The sequence below is a fragment of the Ceratotherium simum genome, chromosome 4 (genome assembly GCF_057802395.1).
Source record: "Ceratotherium simum simum isolate JZ-2026a chromosome 4, ASM5780239v1, whole genome shotgun sequence".
NCBI lineage: Eukaryota > Metazoa > Chordata > Mammalia > Perissodactyla > Rhinocerotidae > Ceratotherium > Ceratotherium simum.
The window spans coordinates 20,811,157-20,830,080 of record NC_141903.1 but is presented as its reverse complement, the minus strand read 5'-3'; the positions used below and the strand labels follow the sequence as shown (position 1 = coordinate 20,830,080).

Sequence of the window (18,924 nt, the reverse complement as noted above, 5' to 3'; positions counted from 1 at the left end):
GACTCATTTAAATGCAACTCAGTAAAGCACGGTTTACCAAAAGCATTGGGATATCATCTTAAGCCTTTCTTAAGCTTCTCTTTGATCCAGGAAATTGAATATTGCCAACAACAAATGAAGCTCCTGACAAGAGAGGGTCGAAGAAAGCTGTCCTTTATCCTAGATAAGATGTTAAAGTCTACTCTTGACCCCAGAGGGAGCTGGGAGGGTGGGGGTGGGGGGAGCTCCACGGCCTGGGTGGTAAGCAGGGTTTTGCTCCGGATCAGCTGCATATTTCTCCCAGGCCTCCTTGGAAGAGAAGAGCAGCAGTAAGAGGTGGTAACTAATCCATCCTGTCTATTGCTGAAAAACTCCTTTCCTGCCTGCTAATTCTCCCCTTTGGGGGTCCTCCAGTATCATACAACTCAGTAGGGGTGAGGGAAAAAGGAGAAAATTAGGGAGTTGGATCACTCCATCAGAGTGAATGACTGTTAATTTTCCAGGTTGTAGCTTGATTTCCAGGATAACAAAAGCAGTCTCCTTCCCTGTGGTATCTCTGAGGGATTGATAAGAAGTTAGAGATGTTAAGAGAGATTAGATTAGAAGTAATGGTGGGGACTAGAATCAGCAAACCTCTAAATGCCCAAATTCTGCATTGACAATCACTGTTCCCCATGAGGTCTAGAGGTAGATAAACACACAAAAGAAAACAAATATCCATTCTTACTGGCTAGATTTGTACAAAAAGGATATCTCTTTAGCTAGGGCTGGAACATAATACGTGGGGAGAGACCTAAGGACATCTCTCCCTTTCCCAAGCCAAAATTTAAATCTTATCAACCTTTGGACTCAAGGAAGGACAGTATAGTGAAGAGATGAGAGTTCCAGAATGTGCCTAAGAGACTAGCAGAGAGAAGTATGCCCCCAACGGTCCTCTGGGCACAGTGCCCACCAGCCGAGCTGCTCATTAGCTTTGGAAGGTGACCTTGTAACGTAGCGATCCTGCCCTCTGGTAACGCAGCCCGATGAGCAGCCTGCAAGCTGGCTCAACAGTGCAGTGTGCTCTCCTCCTGAAAAAAAGTAGAGAAAGGAGATGGGAGAGAGCCAGGACCGACATCTCCCTGGAGGCATTCATCTCCCCAGACGCCTACAGCTAAGAAAGATTCCACTTGATTATAGCAAACAAGTTTTTGTCCAATATGGTTTCTGGGTTGATGAGGCAATCCTCAGAGCACAGAGGAAACTACATGGAGAAAAAATACTATGGATTTATGCCTCAAAACTGTGGGTTGTGGAAATAGCAGCCTATAATTTCTTCCCTGTAATTTCCCTTCTCATGTTTATATTGTCTAAAGAGTGGGTCCTGAGCTAGTTCATCCATGGCTTTGGGGGCCATTTGCCTTTATCCCACTGCCCCCTATTTCCAGGGATGTCTCCACAACTGGAGAGCAAACTCCCTGAGGCAGGGACTTCTTTTCCATTCGTCCACTTACACAGTGTCCTTTAAATAGATAGTGCAGGAAAAGCTCTCAGAGCCCAACTGGGACAAAATCCCCATTTTACAGATGAGAAAGCTGAGGCCCAGGAGGGCCGACTGGCTTGATGACCAATTCCACATCATCTGTCTCTGAGCTCAGCACTCTCCCCACTGTACCACACTGCCCCAATCACAAGTAAGGTTCTCCTAACAACAGCTACACACCAACATTTGCAAATTATGTGTATATGCGTGAGTAAATGTAAAACGATGTAATATATACTTTATTAGAGCAGAGTACTACTTTCATGACACACAGTTGAGTCTAAAAAAACAAGTGTGGAACAATACGCATAATATAACCTCATTTCTGCTCCTCCCTCCCCAACAAAAATAGCAGCCCATGTGTGTGCTTCTGTACGATTGTGTTCTCACACCCATAGAAAAGGTCCAGAGTATGCCCACCAAACTGTTAACGGTGAATTCTCCTTGTGGGTGGGAGACTTTCATTCTTTTACTTATTATCTTTGGTATTGCTACATGTTTTACAATGAGTATGTAGTGCTTTTGCAATTAAAAAACCATGAGCAAGGGGCTGGCCTGGTGGCATAGTGGTTAAGTTTGCAAGCTCCGCTTAGGCGGCCTGGGGTTCACAGGTTCACCTCCCGGGTGCAGACCTACGCACTGCTTATCAAGCCATGCTGTGGCGGCATCCCACATACAAAACAGAGGAAGATGGGCACAGATGTTAGCTCGGGGCCAATCTTCCTCAGCAAAAAAAAACAACCCTGAGCAAGAAATAGTAGTTGCCATTTTACTGAGTGTGGAATACAAGCCAGGCACTATGCTGGACCCTTTATATGCATCTCATTTCATCCTCCCCAAGGCTCTACAGCATGGGACTATAATTATACCCCAGATAGGGAAACTGAGGCTTAAAGAGGGCATACAGCTAATAAGTGGCAGAGCCAGGATCCGAACTCGACTGTGCGATATGAAAGCCATATTCAGATTATCTGTAAGATGTCACTCTTTTTCAGCTGCAGTAAACACAGAGGAGGGTGTGTGTCTCCCATGGGAATGTCATCCGTTTATCCCGAGTTGCTTCACAGCAGAAAAAGGCTGCTGGCTGCTGTGCTATTGAACTAATGCATCTTGGGGTGTCTGCTGCCTGAGCTGAAGGCCTGTTTGCTATGCCCCCTTTCTCCTGGCCCATCCCCCGTGCTCCTCCGTCCTCACCATTCTTAGCCATCGTTCCATGAGTGAATTCCATTAAAAGCCTGCTCACTGCTATTTTGGGCCATGCATTAGCATGCGGGCTTTGATTTGATGATGGGAGAAGGCCAGACACCTCAGGATGATGAAAAAGAAATTAGAACTGTCTTCCCCCTCCCCTCAGAGCCCCAGAAGCCCTTGCCCACAGCTCCTAGAAGGCCTGGGGATCCAAGTATGGGGGGGTGGGGTGGGGGGGAGGGGGAGTAGAAACCTTCGTAAATCTATTAGGGTCTTTGAACTTGGCTGTTCCTTCTCCTTAGAACTGTCATCTCCCAGCCGTCCACATGGTTCACTTCCTCACCTCCTCTAGGTCTCGACTCAGATATCAATTCACCACCAAGGCCTTCTCTGATCACCATTCTAACATAGCTCTTCCCTCCCCACCCCCTGCTCTCACGAGCCCTTATGTTCCTTTGCTTCCTCCACAGCGCTTGTCATCGGATATACACCACGTTCACTTGTTTATTTGTTTACTGTTTCTGCCACTAGACTATAAGCTCCAAAGGGCAGAACTGTTGTATTCACAGCTACATCCCCAGGACTGACACTAGTACCTGGCACGCTACAGACACAGAGTAGATTAAAAAAAATGAATGAATCCATTGAGGACGGTAAGAACCAGAGCCGGAGGAGTCACTTAGCACAGGGCCTAGTTTCCCCTCAAATAGCACAGGATTATAAAAACTAACACAGCAACTTGAACACTCAGAAAAGCATCGTCTCCCCCAAAGCTGTTTTGAATCCGGGCTCGCACGCACCATGAATGAGAAGGCTTTGGGAAATAAACACACTAGGAAGTCGTGTGCAGTTGGAGTTCCGCTTGCTAACACACGTTCAAAAACAAAAAGCCCAATTTAGACGAAAATAGCAGGAAGCCGTCCCCCAGGGATACCTGGTGAGGTCATACTGCTTGGCTCTGTTGCTTCCATTTTTGTCAAGTCTCCTGCCTCCTGCCAACTCAAGGAGGCCAGGAACCACATCCAGGCCCCCACTGCTCACTGGGAAAGCACAGAGCTGCTGGGAGCAGCAGACAATAGAACCACATCCTCGGGCTCTGCTCTGGAACCTCAGTGCGGGACAATGAAAATCACAACAGCTGTTGACCACTCACCGGGTGCTCTATAAGTACTCTGTGCACATCACCTCATTCAGTCCTCACAACCACCCTATGAGGTTGATATTACTATCCTCATTTTACAGGTGAGGACACTGAGGTTCCAAAAGAGGCAGCAATTTGCCCCAGGTTACACAGCTAGTAAGTTGAATCTGGGTTTCTCTGACTCCAGACCCAAGCCAAGAACACAAATGATCCTAGTCTCATCTCTCTCATTTACATGCTGTGTGACCTTAGAAAAGTGCCTGTGCCTCTCTGTGTCGAAGTTTCTACATCTATGCATAAGATTGTTGTAGTCAGCATTTTCTAGGGCTTCTTCCCACTCTAACTTCCTATGACTTCTTGCAAAGGTTCCAAAATACGAGGGAAGGATGGGACCTCTGCTTGGCCAGTCCAACTCCTAAGAATTTTCCCATGACATCACCTCCATCCCTTGGACTACCCAGAGGAAGCTGAAGGGTCAAACGCTCTACCGGGGGGCAGAATAGGACAGATTAGATTGAGGGGGCAATAGGGACATATAGACTAGAGCTAGAGGGTTGGGGCCATGAGAAGTTAAAGAAGGCCCCCGAAAGAGACTGTCAAGAACTGACCCTCTAATGGCCTTTTCCTGCAGGACAAAAGGAAGAAAACGCAGGAAGAAATCCCAGGTAGGCAGAGCCTGCACGCTCTGGGGACTCAGCCAGCCAGGTCTGTTCCAGGGAAATGGGATAAAAGGAACACATTCCTAGGCTGGTTTTAGTCTCAGGAGGAAAGCAGCAAAAATGACTGAGCAGCCCATCTTTCTGGCTTCCCGAAGGCCATATACTAGAGGCAAAGGGAAGACGTGGATGAAGCCCCATTACTGCGCATGCTATGTAAGTCGAACTTTTACGAAACTTCTGACTCCACTCATCGTCTTTTGCAAGTGTCCAAAAAGTCCAAATTTGGAATAATTTATATTTTCAGTTTCCACTCAAACTTAGCAGCCATTCCCATCCTTCTGGATATGGGAAGGTCCCTATCCATCCCTTTCTTGGCAGTGATGCGTTTGATTGCTCATCTGCTCTCAGCAGACTCTGGAGGCTGCCAAGAAGAGACAGGCAGTTCTCTGAGCCATGTAGCCTTATCTGCAAGGTCCGTGCAGCAGAATGAAAAGGGACTATTGGTGAGGAAACACCAAAGGCCTTCAGGGTCTCCCAGCCGAGTAAGGAGAGCTCTCCACTGGCCAAGCAGATTAAGAATGGCCAAAGAATTGGCAACAGACGCAGTCATGCATTATGTCTATTCACCTGCTCAATAACATGAATCAAGATACAACTGCGCTTGATGGCAAATCAATGGGGAAATATTTTTGAGCCAGGCTGCCACCCAAGATGAATGAGATTAAGAAGATGGAGGAACTGCCCGATGAAGCCCGGAGACTGCTGACCATGCCCTTATTGGCAGAATCTCAGATTTAGTTGACCCAAAACAGATGGAGCAGCCAGGGTTTGAGGCGCCAAATCCCACAACACTCCACCTTGCCTCTCTGCTCTCCACTATTTTCCTCTAATCTCCTTCACTTCCTGCCATGCGCTGTGCTGGAGCTAGTAAGACAGCTGCCAAAGTCCTCCAGTCATCCCTCCCTCGTCTCACACACACACACACACACACACACACACACACACACACCCCTGTGTGCCTGCAGTGAACTCTAAGAAGCCCCGAAAATACAATCTAAGGAGATGTCACACAGTTCAGTAATTTCACAGCAATTCAAGAAATTGTAGAAATGCTGTCTTTGCAAGACACTCCCCATGGAGGAACCAAGGATTGAGAGCTTAGATCACTGTATTAACTACTTTCTTCCAAAACAGCGGCACCTGCGTCCGGCGTTGACATGGAAGTGAGTTGTTTCATTTTAGACAAAGGAGAAGTCCACTTACTCATTCTTCTCCAGGTCCAGGATCAGTTCTCGCCCCTCAGCCATTACCCTGAGCTCAGCTTTGAGTGGATGCTAAAAGCAACAACAAAACAATGTCAGTTCCTAAAAGCAGGGAACAAGGCTCCCAGGAATGGGCCCAGGATGGAGCACAGAGTTCTGACATTGATTCACAGGAAATGAATGAAAAGGGTCAATTGCATTTCCAGCCCAAACATGAAAGAACTTCAATCCCAGAAGGACCCAGTTCCCCTCCCCCATCTGCCTTCTCCTGAAAGACAAAGGAAATAAACTCCAAGCTGAAATGTGGTGTAAGTGCACGCAGGTCTGGAAAGGCCAATGCTGGAAAACACAATCTTCAACAGCAAATTTTGTGTGGAGCCAGATCTGGGCTCAAGTGCTGGCTCTGACAGCGCAGTTGTGTGAACTCGGGCATGTTACCGAACCTCCCTATAGCTCAGTCTCCTCATTTATAAAACAGAAACAAAAATAGTCAACTTTATGGAGATCTTGTAAGGATTAAGTAACATAGTGAATATAAAGAATTTATCACAGTGCCTGGAACACAGGAAGCCCCCCATACATGTTGGCTGTTATCTAAAATACCAAGGAAGCTTCTTCACGGTGGGTTCTTATTTTATTTTATTTTGGCTCTTGGTTTGGATACACCAGTCATCTCAGAGGAGACAATTAGGAGACCTTCACACTAAGGTTTTATAGGTGCAAAAGAAGATATATTTTACACATAAGAGAAAATTTGCTGATGGCCAATGTTGCTAGGTACCCAGCATAGATCATTTAAGATATCATACAAATGGCCAATAAGTGTGAAAAACATGTTCAGCATCACTGGTAACTGCCCCCCTTCCTTTTTTTTTTTTTTTTTAAAGATACCTTTCAAAAAATCAAAGTGACAAAGATTTTTTAAAACCATAAATTACAATGCAGTGAAGCATACTGTAAAATGGGTACTCTCACACCCTGCCAGTGAGAATTTAAACTGATACCAACTCACTGGAAAATAATTTGACAGCATGGACCAAAAGTTTTAAAACATTTGGACCCTCTGACACAGTAATATAAGACCCTGTTTGAAGGGAACAAATGGAAGCACAGGCAAAGGTTTATACACAAGGATGCTCATCACTTATAATAACAACTAATGAAATATAACCTAGATGTCCAAAAACAGGAGAATGGTTACATAAAAGATGATCCATTCATATGACAAAACACTAGATAGTCATTAAAAACGATGACTTTAAATAATTTTAATAATAATAATAATTTTATAATAATTTTAAATTATCAGGAAAGTCTACATGATAGTCATTAAGCACAAAGGCTCAAAACACAACACTGAATATCGTATTTAAATATACCTTTGTAAAGGGAAAAAAGTAGAGAGAAATAAACCAAAGGATTATCATAGTTACCTCTCGGCTGTGGGATCATGGGTTAGTTTTATTTCGTGCATCTTTCCTTGTTTTTATAATTGCTTTTATATCTTTAAAAATGGGCTTTTTATCTCTTTTTACCTTATTAGTGTGGAAAATTTCAAAGAAATTAAAAATCCAAGTCATAATAAACTTCCATGCTTCAACAATCCAACTTAGGGCAGTTGAACTTTCTTTTAAAGGAAGAAATTATTTATTTAAAACAGGATTTTTACATATTTAAAACAGGATTAATTCTTTGGAGTGTTTTAAATATGTGCTCTCTACTTTGAGACCAAGGAACCAATAAACTCTTGAAGTCTCTTTCAATTCACAGAAGCTCTTGCTAGAGCGGAGCTTCTTCCCCTTTTAAGGTTGACCTCAAAGCTTAGTTTTGGCGTGTCTAAGAAAGTAGGTCACCTGCTTTGCCACCTCTGGTTGGGGGCCTGCCTCTTCCAAGCGCATTCCTCTTCTTATTTGCCTCAAACCCTACTTCCCATCCCTGAGACTTTGGGGCCACCAAGGGCTCTGATGAGATCTGAAGGTTCCGATCCAGGACACTTGGGCAACCCTGTCCTTCGCTATTTTTTTGCTAATTTATCCTGTTGACTTCTCTTAAGAAGGGACATTTCAAAACCATGGGGGAAAGGAAGCTAGGGGGATATTTGCCCAATAACTTTCACTAAGGGGTTCACTTCTCTATTTCTGATGCCCTGATTCAGCTCTGCCAACGTCTATTCTGGGTACTGGTTCTTTGCCACCTTACTCTGGGGAGTTCTGGAGCAAAGTTCTGGAGCAATTCTGCCCAATCACATTAAGCATCAAGGACAGAGTCCCCAGTGGGCATTTGACGAAAAGCACATGCCAACAGAGCTGTAGCAATTCCCTTATCCAAGAGGTAGGTGGCCCTGTGACAGCCCACACAAAAAAGGAAAGTTGACACAAATCAAAGCACTGTCACCTCTCCCCCAAAGAGACACAAGGTGCAACATGAATACAAATATTTATTTTTAAGTGGGTAATCCAAAAATATTTCTCTCTGGTCTGGAAAATGCTCAGACACTGATATTTAAAGTATGATGTTCCTTGTTTCCAGGGCACATTTCAAGCAAAACAATGAAACAGCATTGCAAGATCTATGCAGCTTCCTTGTCCAGCTTTATTCAGCTTTTCTCTTGCAACTCCACTCTGTGCCAGGAAGGAGCAACATCATCGCTCCTAGGAAGTGCAGGGAGCTGACCTGTTTATTCTTCCCCCAGGGAAAGGTGAAAATTCCTGTGGAGATCTTCAGCTCCACATGGTACTGGAAATCTGTCCCCTATATTTGCATCCCCCTTAAGATCTAGTACAATATTTAGTGCACAGTGAGTGATCAATTAATGTGTGATGAATGAATTACATAGATGAGAATAAGAGGCCTGAGTGGGACCTTCCTTCTACTCTCTCTGTCTCTCTGACACTCATTTATTTGTTCACTCAACAAATAGTTATGGTGCCAGGCACTGTGCTAACTATTTCTATAAAATATAATGACCCAGATTCTGGGCACACAATGGCTGGAAACAAAGACAGGATCTGGAGCTCCACTTTGTTTCTCAGGCCCTTCCTGAGGATGCCCGGCATCCCACATCTGGAGGGAAGAGAGAGGCCTCTACAAAAAGTATCAGATCCATTCCTCAGGCAATAACGGATAGGTTGGACTATCCAAGATCTTATGTTTTAAAAATAACCTGCTCAGAAGGGCCATCCATTAATTTGTCTAGACTTTTCCTGAAGCTATTTTCAGCCTCTCCTACTTTTTGATGAAATGAATTCCATGCATTTATTGTCTTTGGGATAAAATGTTACTTTCTTTCATTTGTCCTAATATTTTCGCTATAAGTTCCCTTATTAAATCCAAATTGGAGCATTTTTGGACAGGTATGTATTATTCTAGCCATAATTTCAAGGATTCCAGACATTTCTCCTCTCCATTTACCTTTCCAGACTCAAGAGTTACAAAGTCTGAAATTTTTCCTGACACAGCTCGCTCCTCTCTCCTACTGTAATCTTGCTCTTATATGTTGCCCAATAAGCCACTGACTGTTTAAACCCAAAGGGATCTTTTTAACTACCCCCTCTCCCCGGCTCTCTTCCTTCTTATTCACTCTAAGCCCTATCTTATAAATGAGGAAACTGAAGTTTAGAAAGTGGAAGGTGCCATAGCCGGTTACTGGCACACAGTAGTCATATCATCCTTTCTAGCTGCTTCATGTCTGACTTTAGCTGTGAAAACCAGAACCACAAAGAATATCCTAGATGCACAGGTCCTCTCTGTAAGAACAGGATAATATTTTCTGTCTTATTCCCAATCCCCTCGATAAAGCCTGTGTATTTCACGGCCCAAGGACCATCCTGGATTTTTAGATATAAGTCCCCAGTACTAGGTCCCTACTCTGCCTCTTATTAAAAACAGTTTGGATTATTCTTTCTCTCCAAGTTATCTCATCAATAAAATAAAAGAAGTATTATGCAGAGCAAAAATAATAATGACAATATTTAATCAATTCCAATTTAGAGTCAGTGACTTGTGTGACACATATTTGCACTTAGCTTGTGTCAGCATTAACATGGCTTTTCATTTCCTCGACTAATAGCATTCGGAAGTGTTCTAAAACTTTGTCACACAATGAAGGAAAGTCCCATCTAGGATTTCCAAAACCAACACACAGAGGATAGAGTGGGCCACAAACAGAACTAATGGTGATGCCTGGGCCTCCAGGAAAGCTGAATAGGTTGCCCCAAGCCTGACAGAATGGAGCTGTCATTCCTGCCTCTGAAAAAGAGATATCTTGAGTCTTACCTTTTCTCTCACGGGGCTTTCTAGAGTCTTCCACTGAGGTATTATTAGTTCATGCTGCAGCGGGGGGCTGCCTTCCCCACTTCCTCCTGCCAATACAGGATACACAGCCATTAGAATTCCAGACCTCTGTGGCCTAGCTGAGTCAAGCATGTACTGCCAGCGGGGAAGAACCCCATATTGGGTCATTAGACGACCTGCTGCATTCCAGGCTCTTGGTACTTGCTATGGGTCAAGCACTCTGCTAGGTGTTGGCAATATAGTGGTAAACAGGGCTAAGAAGGTCTCTGTACTCCTCACAAAGTTTACCTTCTAGAGGTGGGAGATAGACAATATCGTACACAGATATCCTCAAACGGTACAACAGGGTCATGGAATAAAGAGATGCTGAAGGGAGGGGGCCTATTTTAGAAAGGAGGATCAGCAAAGATGGCATTTAATGGAGACCTGAGGGACAAGAAGAAGGCAGCCATGCAAAGATCTGGGGGAAGAATGCCCAGGTAATGGGACCAACAATTACAATGGCCCTGCCTGAGCAGAAGCAGACTTGGTCTGTTTAAAGAACAAGCAGAAGGCAGAGGTAGCTGGAGTCTAGTAAATGACAGGGGAAGTTGGTAGGAGATGTGCTCAGAAAGGCAGCCATGGGTCTGATATCACAGAGGCCATGGAAAGTGTCTGGCTTTTATTATAAATAGACTTGGAAGGCAGTGGAGGGTTTAGACACAGCAATATGATCTGCATTCAGTTTTAAAACGATCACTCTGCCTGCAGGCTGGAGAGAGGGGTGGGGTGGGGGAGGGGGGAAGTGAGAGTAGGAGCAGGAAGGCAAAGCTGAAGACTTGCAGGAGCCCTGATGAGGGATGATGGTGGCTCAGACTAGAATGACATCAGTGGAGAGGAATGAAGTGGTTGGATTCCGGGTATATTCTGGAAGTCAAGCCCATGGGTATTATTCCCATTGAGCTTCAGTTTTCTCATCTGTAATATGCAGACAATGATACCCGCCTGCCCATCTCACAGCATTACTGGGGAGAGTCACTGTGAAATTGCTTCCCAGTCCACAAAGCATCATTGCACTAACTTGAGCTCCCTAATGGCAAGTTTGCATGGGTCTATCACTTCCCATTTTCCAAGCCACTCTCACCACCCAGTTCTCCTTCATCCTCAAGACAACCCCTGAGAGGTAGGTAGCAAGGTTCCTATTTTGCAAGAAAGGTGAATTGAAACTTGTTTGAGCAGAGACTTGTTCCAGGCAGTGCAGGCCTCAAACACTGGTTGCAGACAATCCTAATAAAGTGGTAATTTCCCAAGACCTAGGTAAATTAGTGTCCACAAGAATAGGCCAAATCCATAGGACTCCTGGAGATAGGGGTGAGGATTCCAAAATCTATTCTTTCTAAACCAGCCACAAAATATGAGTGATATATAAAAGATGGCCATAGTTGTTCTGTTAGAGTGATGGGATTATGAGTGATGAACTTTCCTTTCAGATTACTGATATAATGTATTCTCAATCAAAATATATCCTAAAAAATAACCTCATTAGACTCGCATTAATTGCATCCCATTGGTAAAAATCAGAAGCAATGCATTCATTTATTTATTATGTGATTTCTAAGTACTTAACTATGTACCAAGTACTATGCTAGGTGCTTGATATTCAGGGGGAACCAGAGAGGAATAGACCCTGTTCTAGTGGCCCTAATAAGTCTAGATTCTTTGCAACGGAAAGGAATGATATGACATTTAATGGAATGTTTAATGGAATGAGATGATCTTTATGATTGCAAAAAATACTGAAAGCAATCTAAAGGCTCAATCATAGAGGAACACAGTACATCTTAAGAAAAATTGTTCAAAACTTGGAAATAAGACAAAGAGCAAGCAGGATGTCTTTCAATATCACATTGGAGCATTGTTGAACAGGCCCTCCCATAGATCATTGAATTAATCAGAGGAATGTACCTTTGTTTGACTTTTTACATTTCCTATTAATTAAAAGACTATACTCTGAAGTCATGTGTTAACTCTAGATTTCTGTCTGGTAGAGATGCAAATGACTTCAGTATAGTGGAAAGATAACTAAGAATTATGGTTGTTTGGCCCCATGGGGCACTGACCACTTTGTATCTGTCCCAGCATATGATATCAATATTCTCCAATACCTGTACTGCTCCAGGTCTTCTAATGCTTTGAATCAGCTTTACCATTCTATTCACTGCCTCATTAATGAATTAAATAAATCTTTGCCATCCATTCATCCTGTATTTGTACGAGAGTCATGTTTTTAACTTTTTGAAAATGAGACTTCTGCGATTTCTTGACGGAATTTACAGTCATCAAAATCATGCTTTTGAAGTATGTAACGACGTGGGAAATGCTCATAATGTGCAGTGGAAAATGCAAGGCACAAAACTGTACATATGGTATGGTTCCAATTTTATCAGTATATATTTATAGGAACACACACACAAAGAAAAAGAGACTAGGAAAGCAACGGAAAGAGAAGCCAAAAGCAGAAAAACAGAGGAAAAAGAGAGAGGGGGAGGCAAGCGAGGGAGGGGACCGGCTGTTTTCTGCCTGTTCTGGGTCTCCCGGACATCCACCACCTCTCCGGGCGCACAAAATGGGAACAAAGCCGGGGCTCCTGGGCTGGGGGACGGCGGGGGCGCAGTCCTGCGGAGTTGCGGGAGACGACCCTCAGGTCCCCAGCCACCCAACCCACCCGCCTTCATCCCTCCCCAGTACTCCAGCGTCCGCCCACTTACTTCTGGTCCATCCCGGCAGGGCGAGCGCCAGCAGGCAGAGCCGGGCGGCGCCCAGTCCCCTGGGCATGGTGGCAGCGGCCCCTCGCGCGCTCCCCGCTCACTAGCACACGGCCATGCCAGCCCCGCAGCCAGGCGGCGGCGCGTCTGGAACCCACTGCTCGCCCAGCCTCCCATCCCGGCTCCCAGCCATCAGCTGCGACGCTCCGCCCTCATCCCGCAGGGCTCAGCCATGGGGTGGAGGAGGGGACGCGTCGGCAGGAGGGGTCGGGAGGGGAGGAGCCCTGGGGAGCCCTGGAGAGCCAGGCCGGCTCAGGTGATGGGGAGCAGAGGAGCGAGTCCGAGCCCGAGGAGAGGCAGGGATTCACAGCGAGTGCGGCCTAGGCAGTGAGGCTCCGCCTTCTAGGAGTTAAACTGGACTCTCTCTACGCTTAGTCTGTCTCGCACTGTGCTAGACGCCTTGGGTGACACCCGGAGGCTGCTCACCCAGCGCCGTCCCCCAGAAGTCACCACTCTTGGAGGCAGGCTCCGAAAGAGTTAACTGATCCACCAGGCACAAAGAACTAAGTGCTATGTGGAGTTGTTTTCTTAGCAGGACACAAATCAAGCCATTCCTTCTGACTGGGAGGAAGGGGGTGGTGAAGAGAGGATTCCCAGAGGAGAAGACATCTGAGCTCGGGAGGAAGAGAAAGGGAGCACTAGGCAGGGAAAACGGCCTAGACAAGCGTGCTAGGGAGAGAAAGCCCATGGGCTGTACTGGGGGAAAACCAGCATTTGGGATGGTTAGAATTTAGGGCTTTGCAGGGAAATGGAGGGAGATGGTACCTGAAAATGACGACCACTACTGTCACTTACTGAGGGCTTACTATCTGCTAGAGTAAGAAAATAATGATAACTAAGACTGATAACACCCTTACTAAGGGCCAGACACTGTCCTCAGCACTTTGCATACATTAACTTAATTAATCTAGGAAAAGAACTACTTTTTATTGTCCTTTAATATGTTCCAGGGACTCTGCATACCTCATCTCTTTTCATTAGCCCGATAATCCCCTGGGGTAGGTACTAATATTATTCTGTTTTAGAGATGAGAAAACCAAACCTGAGAAGCTAAGTAATTTGCCCAAGGTCACACAGCTAATGTCAGAGTCTGAATTGAAGCCCACATCCGTACAACTCCAGAGCCTGATGCAGCACACCTTATTTTGTAGATGGATAAACTGATAATCAGAGAGAAGTGGCTTGCATAAGATCCCGTAGCAAGTTTTGGCAAAGCCTGGTTCTAGAAACTGAGCCTCAGACCTCTTGTCATCTGTTCCTTTCACTGAGCCTTTCTTCAAACCCAGGTTTGCACAAGTAAACAAGATGCTGTGGGCTGCAGAGGACAAGGCACTCCTGAAAATGACTAGTAAGTAGGTCTGTCAAAACCAACGGGCACCCATGGGATAAATAAAAGATATGGTTCTTGCTATTGATGTATTTAGAGGCTGTATTAGTCTGCTCAAGCTGCCATAACAAAACACCACAGACTGGATGGTTTAAACAACAGAATTTTATTTTTTCACAGTTCTGGAGGCTAGAAGTCTGAGGTCAAGGTGCTGGCTCGGTTGATTTCTGGTAAGACCTCTCTTCCTGGCTTGTAGACGGCCACCTTCTTGCTTTGTCCTCACATGGCCTCTTGTCTTGTGTAGAGAGAGCAAGCTCTGCTGTCTTCCTTGTCTTGAAAGGACGCTAATCCCCTCAGATCAGAGCCCCACCCTTATGATCTCATTTAATCTTTATTACCTCTTTATAGGCTCTATCTCCAAATACAGCCACTTGGGGATCAGGGCTTCAACATATGAATTTGAGGGGGACACAGTTCAGTCCATAACATTCTATCCTCTGGCCGCCTGAAATGCGTGTCCTCCTTGCATGCAAAATACATTCACTGCATCCCAACAACCCTAAAAGTCTTAACCCATTCCAGCATCAATCCCAAGTCCAAAGTCTCATCTAAACAGCATCTAAATAAGACGTGGGTGAGACTCAAGTTATCCTGAGGCAAAATTCCTCTCCAGATGCGAACCTGTGAAACCAGACAAGGTATGTGCTTCCAAAACACAGGTATAGGATAGACATTCTCATTCCAAAAGGGAGAAATTGGAAAAAGGAAAGGAGTGATGGGTCCCAAGCAAGTCCAAAACCTAGCAAGGCAAATTCCATTAAATTTTAAAGCTCTAGAATAATCCTCTGGCTGGATGCTCTGCCTTCGTGGCCCACTGGGGCTGTAGTGTCATCCCCACGGCCCTAGGCAGTGGCCCTGCCCCCTCAGCTCTAGGCAGCAGCCCCACCCCTGTCGCTTTTTGCTGCAGTGCTGCACCTGAGGCACTGTGAAGGGGCAGCCTGGCTCCCTGAAAGCAAGAGGGGGCCCCATCCTCTGAAACCAAGAAGGAAATAGCCTTGCTTTCTGGGTCTGTGTGCTCTGGACATGCAGTGGGAATGGCAGCCCTGATGACCTGTGAATCACCTTCAGGGCCATTCTTCCCTTTTCTTGAAGGCTAAGGCATATTCACAACCAAATGGCTCTATTGTCCTGTCCCAGGATCCCAGAATTCCAAAAGCCTTCTTTATTTCATCCTGTCTCCGTTCCCTTTGGTCCTAACTGGCACTGTCTCTGCTGGTGTAATGGCGTCTCTGTTGGTTTCTGCTGAGATGGCTGATTAAGTGCATGGGTCTTCTCCGTATAGAGTGATTGTCCAGCCACATCCTTGATGTCCTCTCTAGAACATGCATTTTTTTGCAATATGGATGGGCTGGGAATTTCCCAAATCCTCAAGCTCTGGTTCCTTTTTGCTTAGCAATTGCTTCAATTTACCTCTCTCCTTTTATATTACCATAAGCAGGAAAGAGAAACCAGGCCACACCTTCAACACTTGGCTTAGAAATCTCCTCAGCTGAATATCCAAGTTTGTCACTTGCAATTTCTACTTTCCACAAAACACTAGAACACAATTCAGCCAAGTTCTCTGCCACTTTATAACAAGGATCACCTTTCTTCCAGTTTCCAATAACATGTTCTGTATTTCCATCTGAGACCTCACTGGAATCACCTTTAACATTCATAGTTCTACCAACATTCTGTTCACGATGATACGTGTCTTCTCTAAAATGATAGGAGCTTTCTTTACAGCTCTTCTCTTTTCTTCCTGAGCCCTCACCAGAATCGCCTTTAACATCATATTTTTACCAACAGTCCCTTCAAGGCAATCTAGGTTTTTTCTAGCATGCACCTCACAGCTTATCCAGCCTCTTCCTTTACCCAGTTCCAAAGCCACTTCTACGTTTTTAGGCATTTGTTACAGCAGCACCCCACTTCTTGGTACCAAAATCTGTAACAGTCTGCTAGGGCTGTCATAACAGAATACCACAGACTGGGTGGCTTAAACACAGAAATTTATTTTGTCACAGTTCTGAAGGCTGGAAGTCCAAAATCAAGGTGTTGGCAGGGTTGGTTTCTGGTGAGGCCTCTCTTCTGGCTTGTAGATGGCTGACTTCTCACTGTGTCCTCACCTGGCCTCTTCTTTGTGTGAGCATACAGAGAGAGAGAGAGAGCTCTGGTCTTCCTCTTCTTATAAGGACACTAATTCTGTTGGATCAGAGCCCTACACTTATGACCTCATTTAACCTTCATTACCTCCTTGTGGACTTTATCTCCAAATACAGTCACATTGGGGGTTAGGGCTTCAACATATGAATTGCTGGGTTGAGAGGAGACATTATTCAGTCCATAATAGGAGTTTTAACCCTAGAGCCATGACACTAGAATTCTAGTCCCAGCCCTCTCCAACCAGCTTTGTGACTTTGGGAAAGTCACTTCTCCTCTCTGGGCCTGAGTTTCTGACCAATGACCTGGGAATGATAATGGCTATTCCAATCCATCTCACCCAGGAGCTGTGAGAAGCTGTTGAGATAATGGTGGTGAACGTGCTGTGTGCTGTGCCACGTGAAAAATGCTGAAGTGCCAAGTCTAACTGATTCTATGCACAATCTACATACAAAAGGCATACAAACTGCATGCCTGAGATTTGCTGCCGTTTGCTAACCCTCAGCTGATGAATATTTAATCAGCATGTACCCCTAAAAATTGGGCACTAGCTCATAAGAGAAAAAGTCCAGTGGTTACTGCACTAACCAAGGAGTGAGAAAGTTCCCAGTTCTTTCTGTCATCCACCCCCTCCAAATTTATTCACAGGAATAAACATATACTCACTTTTGATTCCCTAGAAGCCTTTCCACTTATTCAGAAAGAATGTATTTGTTATTTGTAAAGAATACTACATCTCCACACAATCTTTAAAATATTCATGACATTTAACCTAGTGATTACATTTCTGGGAAACTATCCTAAAACAATAATCTGTAATGCACACAAAGATTTATGGACTAGAATGTTCATAGTGGTGTTATTTATAATAGTGAAAATACTGGAAACAACCTAAATATCCAACTGTGAAGGAACAGTTAATAAATTATAGAATATCCATGTGATGGATTATTATGCAGCCATTTAAAATAACATTTACAAAGAGTTTATGCTCTGATATTAAGTAAAAAAAGCAGGGTCCAAAATTACATTTAAATATGATCTCAGCTATGTAAATAAAAGACATTTAAAAAAAGAATAGAAGGAAATGTGCCAAAATGTTAGCAGTGGTTACCCCTGGATGACTGGTCAGACTATGGATGGGATAGAGGTTTTTTGTTGTTGTCTTTTTTTGCCTCTTCCGTTTTCTGTAATACTTATGTATCATTTCAGTAATGGGGCGTGGTGGGCATATGGTAAAAACAGGAAAGGAACACAAAAGGAATGATGGTTTATCCTGGTGTCTTATGCAGAGAGTGTTGACCTCTCTACTCATGCTTTACTCTCTCCTCTGATGTTAGGGAAACTGAGGTAGAGTTAGAGCAACCAGTTTCAAATTTCAGGAGTCCAGGGGACCCAGGTCACTGTTCCTCTCTAGCTACAATATACTGTCATGGTTCAGAGGTGGCCATCCTGCCAGGGTTTAAATCCCTTTGCTGTCATTTACCAGCTGTGTGACCAGGGGCAAATAAACTTTTCTGTAACTTTGTTGCCTCATCTATAAAGGATGCTGATAATGACAGTTCCTAGCTCGTTGGGTTTCGTGAGGCTTAAATGGGTGCTTAGAATTGCACCTCTCACATAGTAAGCAGTCAATAAATGCTAGCTTTTATTATCCTCGTTCTATTGCTAATAAGCACGGGAGTGGGGAGCATGTTCGTAATGCTTAGCTTGTGCTTTTAGTTATGTAATGAGTAAAGAGTTTAATTAAATACTGATTCTTTATTATCAAAGATAATGATCATGTTATACTGTAATTGTCTTTTTCTTATCCCACCCCTACTACATTGTGAGCCCCTTATGAATAGGAGCTGGACTTTGTACTTCTCTCACCCTCCCAGCATTTGGAAGGCACAATAAATGTTTAAATAAATTATAAATTAAATAATTAACAATAATTATTTCATTCTGGCTCAACATAAACTTCCAAGTCGCTCGTGGGAGAATTGTCTTCATTGGCCCTTACTATGGGAATAATGTTGACCCTGTGATAACATTGCTCTGTGAACCATTGTCCCAGCAACTAGCTCTTTTTTAAAAGTCTGGTTTATTTGAGTATAATTAATATACACTAACATTCTCCATTTTTTCATATACACAGCTATGAGTTTTGACAAACACATACAATCGAATAACCACTGTCACAATCAAGATCACCCCAAAAACTTTCCTTCTGTCTCTTGTCATTCCCAACCCTGGCAATCACTGACATGCTTTATGTCCCTATAGTGTTTTCTTTTCCATAATGTCATATAAAGGGAACCACACAGAATGTAGCCTTATGAGTCTGGCTTCTTTCATTCAGCATAATGCATTTAAGATTCATCTATATTGTCACGTGTGCCAATAGTTCCTTCCTTTCTATGGTTCAGTAGTATTCCATTGTGTGGATGTACCATAGTTATCCATTCACCAGTTGAAGGAAATTTGGGTATTTCCAGTTTTTTATGATTATGAATAAAGTCACTATAAATATTCAAGTCTTATGGGAACATAAGTTTTCATTTTTCT

At 44.2% G+C, this 18,924-nt stretch overlaps 1 protein-coding gene across 4 annotated transcripts in view; it reads right to left on the bottom strand.

Moving 5' to 3' along the window:
* The window catches only part of ADAM19 (ADAM metallopeptidase domain 19), an 80,268-nt gene extending 67,104 nt beyond the window's left edge, over positions 1–13,164 (bottom strand). Inside the window, exons 1-3 of one of the 4 annotated variants that reach the window (XR_015551923.1) lie at positions 12,792–13,164; positions 10,027–10,112; positions 5,753–5,823 (exon numbers count right to left, since the gene is read on the bottom strand). Coding sequence is in view for 3 of the 4 variants with exons in the window: in XM_087429493.1 (XP_087285619.1) it covers positions 5,753–5,823; positions 10,027–10,212 (257 nt within the window). In the remaining variant the exon portion in view is untranslated. Of the gene's footprint in view, positions 1–964; positions 1,050–5,752; positions 5,824–10,026; positions 10,213–12,791 lie in introns of those variants that run through there. The other 3 variants (XM_004428591.3, XM_087429493.1, XM_087429494.1) reach the window with 3 other exon arrangements.
* Positions 13,165–18,924: the final 5,760 nt, after the last annotated feature.